The 12,677-nt window shown below is 38.9% G+C and overlaps 2 protein-coding genes across 2 annotated transcripts; both read right to left on the minus strand.

Annotated features, from left to right (window-relative positions):
- Positions 1-333: 333 nt before the first annotated feature.
- On the minus strand, positions 334-8,858 carry pdpk1b (3-phosphoinositide dependent protein kinase 1b). Its single transcript, XM_034119366.1, has 14 exons — positions 8,664-8,858; positions 6,211-6,495; positions 5,992-6,034; positions 5,742-5,879; positions 5,483-5,627; positions 5,297-5,394; positions 5,084-5,159; positions 4,509-4,577; positions 4,195-4,291; positions 3,854-4,027; positions 3,498-3,715; positions 3,250-3,307; positions 2,797-2,949; positions 334-2,673 (listed from the first exon to the last, which is right to left on the minus strand). The coding sequence occupies exons 1-14, from the start codon at positions 8,685-8,687 to the stop codon at positions 2,560-2,562; spliced, it is 1,692 nt and encodes a 563-aa protein (XP_033975257.1). The 5' UTR covers positions 8,688-8,858; the 3' UTR covers positions 334-2,559.
- Positions 8,859-9,644: 786 nt separating this feature from the next.
- tsr3 (TSR3 ribosome maturation factor) lies at positions 9,645-12,664 on the minus strand. Its single transcript, XM_034120095.1, has 6 exons — positions 12,228-12,664; positions 11,721-11,931; positions 11,213-11,406; positions 10,935-11,102; positions 10,167-10,221; positions 9,645-9,995 (listed from the first exon to the last, which is right to left on the minus strand). Exons 1-6 carry the CDS (start codon positions 12,349-12,351, stop codon positions 9,788-9,790), a joined length of 960 nt encoding a protein of 319 aa, XP_033975986.1. The 5' UTR covers positions 12,352-12,664; the 3' UTR covers positions 9,645-9,787.
- Between the last annotated feature and the right edge of the window lie 13 nt (positions 12,665-12,677).

A 12,677-nucleotide genomic window follows, 5' to 3' on the forward strand; every position in this document is an offset into this window, starting at 1 on the left:
CAGGTGTAACCAAAGTCTTATTTAATTATATTTCACATCATATAACTAAATCTGCAAAGGAAATGGTTTTTGATTAATGTAGAGGAGTAAAGGTACACGTTATACCATTGAATTGTAATAGAGTATAGTAGAAAAGTCCCCCTCAAAATTGTACTTAAGTACTAGTATCTATTTAGTTACTTTACACCACTGTATTTTAGGTGTCAAAAACCTAATTCTTATTTTCATCTTCAGTATTTCATGATTATTATTATGAATGTAACATATACTTTTCTCCCTTTTTTTGCAATGAAAGTGTGCATTTTATGAAAGTAATTTTCACGACACAAAAACACTGATGATAATGGGCCGGAACTTTATTTACATGCTGCAAAATGTGAGATGCCATTGCCACTGAATGCTGCTGCTTTCTCTGTGTCATGACTGCGGTCGTTAACAGAAGACAGGACACATGGCTTTATTTGTATGCCTAAATCCCTACATGCTTTAATTACTGGACTACCAAGCATTAAGTGGAAAATTCATCATTCAACATCTACTGACCTAGCGCACAAATAATCAGAGAGAGAATGAACAGATTCATTAAATTATCAGAATATGATTAAATCACTGAGCAAATAGAAAATGTATGATATAGTAAGAAAAAAGCTGTAAAATATTATAGTTTACAATAATTATTCACATTCAAAGGCTTTACATCTCAATACATACACAACATGGCCCCTGAACATGACTTCAATCCAAATATGATTCATATATTAGAATTTAAATAACACAGAATGAACTAGAGGCTAAACAATAGCCATCAAATAACCTTATACAAGAATAAAAATACAAAAACTGTATCCTAATATCATTGCATTACTTGCTTCAGATTTTAATAATACATCATCTGTACATCACAGTTCTAGTCAGTTACAAGCCAGGTAGAGTATTTCATACACAATGTAACCGACTGCCATCGACTTGATTCAAACAATTTTTCTAGACTAGAGGTGAACACGTCTCTAGTGCTTCCTCAACTTTATAGACAGATACAGCAATTTCATCGGTTATTTGGATCAGATAGATATCTTTTTACTGACATCCAACCACATCGAGCCCCGGGCCCCAGGGCCAGAGGGTCCTATTCACCTATACTCCAATCACACACTGCACACACAGACTCAGCTGAAGGAAGAGGGCCTTTGGAAAGGACCTTAAGGTAATATGTCAACAAATTAAAAGCATTATGATAATACATCATATTTCTAAAACAATAGCACAAATCAATCGCTTTAATTTCTATTGGGCCAAACATCAGAGAATGAAATAAAACAGGCCGAATGGAACCAAAACAAAAGGATAGCCCGATGAGCCCGATGAGGCAGTTCTGCCATCTTGTCCAGGGACAACAGCTTTACTGTGATTGCTTCAGAGAATGATAGTATGTGTATGTATCACTGTTGATGAGGGTTTTCTGTTCAGCATGGGGTGGTCAGCACATAAGATTTAGTTTTCAATAGGACGTACTGAAGATGAGCCGACTATCCCACCGAAAAAGAAATTGAAGAATTCACACCACAAAGAAATAGCCAGTGAATGGTACATAACAGCCAAATCATTCAATAATAATCGCTATGGTTGCCAATGCAGTCAAAAATACCCACCTTTAAACTTGAATAAACTATATCTCCAGTGCCCTGGGAGAGAGAAGCGGACAAGGCTGAGCTACAAAACTGGCCATGCAGGAAAGATAAGCAAGTTATGATTAGGAAGTACAAGCTAGTGGCATGTTTACCCGCCCCCTGTTAGCAATACATCCTCAGTAACAGCTATGGAAGGCTCACACTTATACAGAGACTGATTCAGACCCAAGTCTCACTGCAGACCGGCACTCTGCTTTGTTACGACGAGACCTTAATTGGACTGCAATAAGCAAGTACCAGGAGACTTAAAAAATAACTCAAATACCAAGGGAACATATGGGCTCTGACAAAAATATATATAGGATTTGAGTTTGGTAAACGTGTGAGACTGAATCAGCTTACAGTATCTGTTACAACTATGGAGTATATGCTCTAGAAGTGGGGCCTGACTACAGCTTGCAAGTACGATGTAAGATTAGGATATGGTTGAATTAAGATATCAGGATAGGCTCTGGTTCACAAAAGCTAGATTCTGTGTTATGGTATCATTGAAGCAGGAAACCAGTCCTTGCATTTGAGATAGTCCTAGCAGTACCCAAGCTTGTGTCACTCTACAGGACAAGCTTGCACTTCTCTTCCCCCCCTGCAGAATGTACAAAAAGCAGATGTGCATGGTGGCAGTCTTATCATCCATACATGGAAAAATGCAATAGAAGCCTCACAGAGAGCACAAAGAACAAGCAAAGCAACCCTGAATCCAAAGTTGTATTTTTCCCATGGTTCTACTCAGGAAAACAAACAAGGTCTAGATGCCAGCGTCTCTAAGAGTTTGTTTACATTGCGGTGATGAAGGGCACTAAAGAGGGTGTTACTCTGCTCAGTGATTGGCCTCAGAGCTAAAAGAGGAGTGGCCACAAGAGGAACTGTGCTCCTATAGGCCGGGGTTTTGGTGCTTTTGATAGATCTTTCTCCACACTTCCTGGATCTTCTTGCACCATCTGTCAGCATTTCCGCTGGGGTCCATCAAATAGTATGTTCGGTTAGGCTGCAACAAAAAAAAAATGTAAAAAAAAGTAAACAACATGAAAGGGACATCTAATTAGTAGGCAAGTCTCAACATGCCGCTGGAGGAAAACATACTGGAAGGACAGCAGAAAGAGTTGTTTACCGTATGAACAAAGAAGGTTTTGAAGTTCTTGGCCTCAGGGCGTAGCTCTAAGGACCAAGGAATCTCCCCTTTCAGGACCTTGTTTACAGGATCCACGTAGTACAGGTGTGGTCCTTCAGTGAGAAGCAGCTGTCTCCGTCTAGCAAACAGACCCTGCAAAGGAAGGTCTCGAGACATTAGTTCACCAACAGAGGGGGCTATGAGGCCAAAAAGACTCTCCTCAGCACAGGGAATTCCCCCTTACTTCCTATCTGCTATCAGTTAGAGCAATAACATGGGAGATGACTTCATTTATGCTGAGCCAACATTAACTAGAAAAACCTGTTTATATTTTTAATGCAGAACACAGCTTCTATATAATCCATCTGGCAGTTTGAAATGTAATAAAATACATGATAAACGTACATCAATACAATAAATATATGATTTATTCGGCCTAGAATTCACACCCACCTTTCGTTTATCTACCGGGCCCATTTTCAGGATCAGGTTATTCTCCACAAACTGGTGCCTGTGTGATGAAGCAACAGTGAATTACTGACACCCATTAAAACATTCATTATCCCTCAACCAATGAACATTATGATCCAACTTTGCTCCATATTTCTTGTACATGAGCAGGACATTCATGCAAGTATTATTTATATTTAAAAAATATATGAAATAACAGCATTGTCATACACATGTTAGAGGAGGTTTACCAGGGGTTTCCAGTGGTCTGTTTGTCCAGCAATAGCTGTTTCTCTTCTTCAGTGAACTGCAAGTCCAGCTCAAAAGAGTTATTGTCCAGGTCGTGGATGTACTGCTCGATGTTGCTGCTGGACCTCTGAGGGGGCGTGGACTCATGTGGCGACAGGGAGTGTGATGAGCTGGACTGGGCCACCTGCATGTTGCTGAACTGGCTCAGGAGGTCATCGTACTGCGATTTCAAATGAGAAAATATTGTAATTTTTTGCCATTTGTTCATCATCGATTTCACAACAAAGAATCAATCCCCCATTTTCAATGAAGCTAACAATGGACCTAAAAAAGGGTGGATCATAATCAAATATCTTACGTTTCCATAGCAGTCCTCATCATCCTCAGACATGGCTGGCAGGTAGGGGGTGAGTTTGGGGGGAGTCTGTAGGTGTAGGTCACTCCAGGAGATGATGTCGAAGAAGGGGTGCCGCCTCAAAGGGTCGTACCCTCCCATCTCTTCACACCCAATCCGCTTGGAAGGGTCAAGTGACTGAGGAAAAAACAGATGCAACATGTGTCTCCATTCACTAGAAAAGCACTGCCCAGTATTTAACCAACCCCAGCTGACAACCATATGTACAACATTAATATCACCACAGATATTACTAACATTAAATTAGATTTGACAGACATGAATCGTGGTTCTTGATGACCTACCAAAAGCTGTTTGACGAGGTCCTTGGCTTTGGGGAAGAATTTCTCTGGGAATTCATACTCCAGCTTTATTATTTTCTGGAATATTAGGTACTCATTTCTACAAGGAATGAAACACGAGAAGAAAAGGAGAAGAAAAGGAGACTGTTAAGGAAGTGTTTTGGCCAAATACTGGGGAAGGTTGTTGTCTTGCGTAGTATTCTTTTGCATTTTAAATAACATTTAACAGTAAACCACACAGCCAGCCCTTTATTTAAGCATGACATTATTACAATTAACTGAGCGGTGATCATAAAATCCCCCCATAAAATACTTACCCAGCTCTGAACGGTGGTAAACCAGCCACCAGCTGATAGATAATACATCCCAACGCCCAGAGGTCAGAGCTAAAAAAAGGGAAAACAGATAGAGGAATAAGGTTAAAAATTAGATGAGAAGAAGAAGAAGAAGATACACTTTATTAATCCCTTACAGGGACATTTCTTTCCCCACTGTTGTGTTTACACACATTACACACACAGGGGAGGATATACATGCACAAACACAGAGGATATACATGCACACACAACCACATGCAGATAATAGAGGTGGCAGAGCAGAGAGGCTGCCAGGTACCCGGCGCCAAGGGAGCAGTTTCGAGGTTAGGTGCCTTGCTCAAGGGCACCTCGGCAGTGGCCTTGTAGGTGAACTGGCACCTCTCCAGCTACCAGCTCACTCCATCTTTTTTTGGTCCGATCGGGACGTGAACCGGCGACCCTTCGGTTCCAAGACCAAGTCCCTACTGACTAAGCCACTGCCGCCCTAAACTAAGCCACTGCCGCCCTCAAATGCAACCATTATTGGGCAAAAATGAAAACAGAACAATGATTAGCATATGAATCAAACTTCCTACCTCTTGCAAGCGGATTTCTCTGTTAGCAGCTCCGGAGACACGTACTGTGCTGTTCCGACAAAGGAGTTTGCTCTCGCTGCCAAATAATGCAAATAAATGGTTAAAAAGGCATTCTTAACTTTCTTAAGCTCACAGAATATACAATGCTAAACTCACGTCGCAAATACAGTTATGTGTTACACCTATGAAGTCAAATCAAGATTGTTGTTATACCTTGTTTACTGTCTGATGATAACTGTTTTGCCGTCCCAAAATCTGTTATCTGGATGTGCATGTCTTCACTCAGAAGAATATTCTCTGGTTTCAGATCTCTGAAATTGGACAAACCAGTTGTAACTTATTTGGGACAAAGGCTCAAAGGGTTTGTAAATGATACAACACTAGTAAAAAAAGTCTCACCTGTGTATTATCCCCTTATTGTGTAAGTATTCTAGAGCGCAAACTATTTCAGCCGAGTAGAATCTAGTACAGGTCTCATCAAAAGAACCAATTTTGCGAATGTATTTCAGGAGCTCTCCATTCTTGGCGTAGCTGAGACCAAAATCTAAGAAAAGCTAGTTAAGGAACAATTTTATTACTAGAATCAGACACAAAACAATTGAATAACTGGTAAATTGTTAGTATGCCACAAAACTTGACCAACGTGTTGAAAGGATACACAACTTCTCATCATCTTGAAATGTGAAGTACAGCTTGACGAAGAATGGATGATCTAGATTTGACATCAAATCCCTTTCTCTTTTCACGTACTGGGCTTTGTTCTCCTTCATAATATGGCGTTTCTCTAAAATCTTAACTGGAAGAGAGGAAAGGAAAAGTCAGGATATTTTAGTAAAAAATAACATGCAGCAATTTTCCCATCTTGATAATAAAGTGTCATTTACAAAAAGCTGGTGCATTATACTTACTTGCATATTCTTTCGCTGTTACCTGCTCTCTTGCCAGAACAACCTTAGGGATAAAAAAACAGAAGAAAAAAAACATTACTTGACGTCTCCAGAGCCTGTTTTGTCAACTCCACTCGAATGAACTGAGGATGACTCATCCAAGGACATTAATCAAAAGGAGCATGTAGCAACATCTACCCAGGTATAATTCAAAGGCTAAGAGGAATGCAGGTTACATACCGTAGAGAAGGAGCCCTCTCCCAGTATCTTGCCAAATCTGAAGTCCTCCGGCTTCTTCTTGCGTGGCTGAGGGGCCTGGGCAGCCGGCTGTGGGCGGAGGTCCGAGCCCTGGCTGCTTGCGGACGCTCCTACACCACGAGCCTCTGAGCCCTCCATGCTGGGACAGTGGCTACTGCTTGCGCCCGGGATAGCAAGTGGCGAGCAGGAGTCAGGGTGATTTCTTACCATTGATGGATGCGAGCAGGAACAGATGACAACGCTGGGCTGAATGGGCACAACATCATACTGAAACAGGAGAGGGGACATTGAGAATATATCAGTTATATGTTGTTCCACATGTGGCTTAAGGAGTCTCTTGAGAAATATAGCGGACTCGGTGAAAAACTCAATATAAAATATGATCATTTTAGGTATTTTCCTCTTGAATTGTGAGAAAACATATTTTGCATTTGCTTGCTTAATGTGCACCATGATTAATTTTCTGAAACCTCCTTAAATAGGATGACACAATCGGGATACAATAAAAAAACAAAACATGTATTCATTACCCAGCCCAAATTAATATACAATATGTTGCACTTTCTGGTTCTGCTGACTGTAATGAAAATAATATAATGTCCATCAAAACCAGCAATTGCATTACCTATTCCAGGAAATCACTAGAAGAGATAGGGCATAGAGGATCTGGATAGAGTAAAACCACTTTCCAAGGTTGCCCTTTCAAATGTAGTGCAACTGACACTCTTGTGAGGATATAGCAACTTAAATATACACTTTAAAGTGAGACCACTTGAGGAACAAAGTCTAGAGTTGATAAGGACAGGCAACGACTGTTGGAAAAGCTGCTTCTGAGCCCGGTGGTCCCACCCTCCAGTGTTAAAGTTGTATAAACTATGTCAAAGTTACTGCTTTCATGTGAAAGCTGACATGGCAGCTAACACAAACAAGCACTGACGAGAAACCCACCAAATGATTGTTGAAGACTCAAAGATAACATACAGCGACAGGCAGAGGTGGAACAAGTACTCAGATCTTGTACTTAAGTAAAAGTAGAACTAACACAGTGTAGGAATACTCGGTTACAAGTAAGAGTCCTGTAACCAAAATGTGAATCAAGTAAAAGTAGAAAGGTATTGGCATCAAAATATTCTGCAAGAACCAAAATAAAAGTAGTCATTATGCAGAATGGCCTATAAATAATATATATCACATGTTTGATGGTAAATATCGATGCATTAGAGTGTTAAAGGTGTATCTAATTTCAAAATTCAAAGGTATTAAATAAATATAGTGTGGTGAAAGTACACGATCTACCTCTGAATTGTAGTCAAGTAGAAATACAAAGTAGAATAATATGTAAATACTCAAGTAAAGTGCAAGTAACTCAAAATTGTAGTTAAGTACAGTACTTGAGTAAATCTACGTGGTTACTTTACACCACTGGCGACAGGTTGTGCTTTCCAACAAACTGTGTGGTGCTTGTACCGATCTTGGTTATTTTTAACTTACTGTAACAGTCAGTGCTGAGTGTTGTTCAGCTAACAACTCTTAGTTACTTCTGTTGGCCTAGCTTCTTCTCATTCAAAACCAAGGTGTGGCCATTTAGCTGCCTTATCCGGACTATACTGTATGGTTGCCAACCGGTCGTATAACTATCTACTGACCCAGTACGATTGGTCAACCATGCAGTGGTCGATATAAAATGTCAGCTACCGTTAACCTAACCCTGAACGTAACAACAGGCCTGTGCGAACTTTCCCTGCTAACTAACGCCTGCTAGCTATCGTTAGCTCCTGCTGCCTTGTCAAATAACGCCGGCCATCACTGACAGCGAGTTATAAACTTAACGCTAACAGTCAATTAGCTAACGTTAGCACGCCAGGTAACACAAGTAACTTCAAAACCTTGTGTCGTTTTCACATGATGTTACTTTGTCGAATTTAGAGTGCCATCGTGTGTATATAAATGTGGAAGTTAATGGGTTGACAGTCGAACTACAAAACCATAACCTTAAAAAGCTAACTGTCTCCTAAACTAAAAGGTGGATCGCAGTAAAGCTAATGTTAGCATGTTAGCAAGCATCGTTCGAAAGCGCGAACATGTTTAGCTAACGTCAGCCAACAGATAACGTTACCGAACCAAGGGGGTTATGATCACACATCCTATACATCTAACAGCAAGCGTTAATAACCACTAAACCAACGCGAAATAATTCAATACACCTTTCATAATGTATCAAGCCAGGTGTTAGACAACCTCGATTAACGTAGGAAACATTTTGGTGTTGTTAGCCAACATTAGCATGCTAACGTTGCTAGCGAGTCGTAACGTTAAAGTAGCAGCGCTCTTCACATGAAGGCCCCACGTAACTATTTGTTGTCAAACAGCCCCCACACTGTACATTTTCAGTGCCGGCTTCGAACTGTTATTCGTGTTAAAGTTGCAACACTCACCAGCTGACTTGTAGCTCTTGCCATGGGAGTTTTCCACGAGTATTTATTTGGAATAAAATAATTAGAGAACCTCCAGTAATGGCTGCCTCTGCGCCTTCATTTTCGAGCTGTGACGTCGTTCCACAACAATGTTACCGCAGGACAGCAGAGGAGAGTCCCGCTGTGTCCGCCCCCCTCAACACATTTACAACCTACTGAACTTCATCTTACTCAGAGAAATCCAGCCGCAGTTAGTTGATATTTTAAATAACAGTTAACATTGCATACAGTCTATCTTTGCATGATGTATTGTATCGAGTTATCTACAGGTATTTTTAGAACATTTTAACTCCTTAGCAGAGGTGGGAGAAGGACTTAGATCTATCAGAGTGTAGGAATACTCTGTTACAAGAAAAAGTCCTGCATTCAAAATGTTATTCAAGTAAAAGTACTATAATAAGTTTCAATATATACTTAAAGTACCAAAAGTAAAAGTTCTCATTATGCAGATTGGCCCATTTCAGAATAATATACATTTTGATTATAATTATCGATGCAATAATGTGTGTACCAAAGATAGTGAAGGTGCACCTAGTTTTAATGACTTTGTATGCTGCAGGGTAGCTTGTAAATGTTACTCCAGGTGTAAGTTAAGTCCTTTTTAAATGTTGATTATATTTCACATTATTAATCAATATCTGCAAAGTAACTAAATGTATAAATGCAGTGGAGTAAAAGTACACAATTTACCTCTGAATTCCAGTAGAATTACAAAGTAGCAAAAAAGTGATATACTCAAGTAAAGTACAAGTACCTTACAATTCTACTAAATGTAGTACTTAGTAGTACTTGAGCAAATGTACTTAGTTATTTTACACCACTGCTACTCCGTCTGCGTTTATAAAAACATGTGTATCCAACTGAAACTGTGATCAACATGTATCCCATATAGACCTTATACTAAATGAATTAGCCTGTGTTTACATTCAAACAAACATACCATTTATTTCATATATTTTTTTATTTCATATAAAACTGGTTAGTGCCAAAATCTATTCTATGCATCATATTTGAAAAAGTTATGCCAGTCATTGTATTAGAATAAAAAAGATCCATAGATTAAATATGCTTTATTTTCATGAATTTTATTCAGTTTCTTCCTCTTCATCATCTTCATCATCTTCATGTGACACTGTTCTTGAATCATTCTTGCTTTTTCCTTCTCCATCCTCTTCATCATCTTCATGATGTGACACTGTTCTTGACTCACTCTTGCTTTGTCCTTCTCCATCCTCTTCTTCTTCCTCCTCTGAGCTGTCCGTATCTTCACTAGAATCATCATCTTCAGGGGCACTAAAACAGAAATAAAGAACTTAGTAACCTTACCAATGATAAACAAATTAAACTGGATCAGTAGTGATAAAGGATTTATCATCATATATATCCCAACAAAGTTTGCAAACAGTGTATCTAAGGGATTACCTCACTCTGATAGATGTAAAATTTTTTGGTTTAAATGCTTACCACACACGTCTGTTGAGATTCCCACATACTAATCCAGAGTTAACATCAAATGGATCTGTGAACAAAAAAGATGAATAGCTTTCAATTAGAAGAAAATAGGTTCAACAAGACAGGTCATAACTGAGCAAATGCATCCTTCTTTGTGTACGGGGCAATTTTCTAGACATGCTGGAAACAATTATCCTGGTTTCAGACTTCTGAATCACTGCCCACATCTCTGACTGGTTCAGCTACTCAGATGAATCACAATCAAATCCACAAAGCAACTTCGTCTAATTATTGATGAGTTTAGGAAACAATTCTAGTGTTCAAACATTTGGGGAAAGCAGTCTAGAAACATAGGTCAGATATCATAACATAAAATGTTCTTTATTTTTGTAATTATTTGTTTTATCAAATATAAGAAATATGTTTTATGATTTTCACATCCCAACTGTATGCATGAGACCAATGTTTCCAAATGGTAATTCAGCAGTAGTGCGTCACCATAGAATAGCAAAAATACAGTATATATAAAATAGAATAACATTAATATAAATTAGTTTAGTTCCTCGGATGCAGTTACTCTTTATTCTTTAATTTAAAGCAGAGATTTCACCCAAATAAAATGTAATGGATATGATGTATTGTAAAGCTTAAGCCAAACCAAGACTAAAATAAGGACAGATGTGGGACTAAAACCAAAATGACCCAAACCAACTCTGCTACACACATTTTTAGGGAAACACTGGATGGGACCCCATTTTATTTCTCTCTCCCCCATTTTACCAAAGTCATCCTCCTCTGGTTTAGCGGTGAGAAAGTCTTTTTCCACAGACAGCAGCTCCTCCTCTGACTGGCATGCAGCATAGCGCTCCAGCAGAACTTTATTCAGATCCAGGAACCCTGTCCCCCACTTGAATTTTTCCAACAAAAGCATTGCTAGTTCTTCAAAACCTGTAAAATCAGAAAAAGTTTGTTAGAGTTTCATAGCGGTAACTTTTAACAGTATAAAAAAGTAGTCCGAAAAACCATACAGTACAAAAAAACTAAATCTATGGCCTTACCAACAATGCAGAACGTTGCAGCGAAAGCCTCAACACAGGACAACTTGCAAGGCTTGCCGTAGTTGACGGGGTTTGCAGCTACGAGGTATGGCAGTAACCTGGGATATGTTCCGACCATTTTATTGAAGGGAGTCTCATCCAGTTTAGCCCAGGAACAATCAATCACTGCTAGCCCACTTCGAGCCACAATCTCTCTGTGCATAAAAGTCCATAACAAAGGTTAAATCACTAACAATTGTATTATCAATGGATCATAATAAAGACAAATAATGAAACACAAATAATGGTCATTAATATAACTAAAAAATGTATTAATTATGTTTTCACTATGCTATTAAATAACACAAAAAGTGTAAACAGTTTACATTTACAACCTGGATCTTAACATTTAAACAGGCTAAAATACATAAAAATATTATTATGATTAGACTAACTGTTATATGTAGCATCTTATGGCTTTTCTTATGAATCATCATGATGTGTTATAATGATTTTTAAAAATGCACACCTGTCTGCTGGGGTCACATACTTTGTGCCCATTGGACTCAGTATGAGTCCATTGAATCTCTGGTTGAGGCGCAGGGTTCGTACGAAGCCCTTGCGTACCAACTTTCTTCCGGTACAGCGCTTGGGATCACAGTGACCCAAATCCCACATGGCAAGTGGACAAGGCAGTTTAACCTGAGGGGCATCTGCTCCCTTCTCTACGTGATGACTTGCTGAAAAACACAGTGACAGAGGATAAAGTGTCATTAAGATGCAGTGTGATCACTCTTACCTAACTCAATGACAGTGATGGACAACCAGTGTATTACTATTTACTTACTAGATATTATAATTGCAAACTTTTAAAAGGGGTGTTTTCCTATTTTACATTTGTCTTTAATATTAACTTTTCAAACTGGATAACCATTGTACATTGGGAAATCTTAGTATTGTAGCACACATGTAAAATATGAGGCAAGCAACATACAGTTAAAACATAATTTTGTAATATGAATAGTTCAATAATTACCGTCAAAAGCAGTGTGCATTTCTTCTGTAAAGGTCTCCAAGGTTTTTCCTTTCATCTTATGCCTTTTTTCTTTGCCTCTGTTTTCAGATGTGCGCACAGGCTTGCCCTGTTTCTTTTTCCCCATGTTGCAACTAGTGGACAGCTAAATTAGTAAATTACTGTCAGATAACAGCCTCCATTTAACTAACCTGAATCTGTTTACTCTGACATTAGCTAACTAGCTACCTAGCTATTCCACTGGCACCAGTTTGTCTAATTTATGTAGCAAAAAGTAAACGTTTTGTATTTTAACTGCGTGTAAACCATTCACACGTTAAAGCAAATCTTCGAAATACAACTGGTATAAACCTGAACTTATTTTTACACCATTTAAAATAAAGTTTAGTTAGCTACAGCTACTCATACAAAGCATGTCGTATTACAGTCCATCATCGCGCATGCGCAAAGCTT

This window comes from Trematomus bernacchii, unplaced genomic scaffold (genome assembly GCF_902827165.1).
Source record: "Trematomus bernacchii unplaced genomic scaffold, fTreBer1.1, whole genome shotgun sequence".
Classification (NCBI taxonomy): Eukaryota; Metazoa; Chordata; class Actinopteri; order Perciformes; family Nototheniidae; genus Trematomus; species Trematomus bernacchii.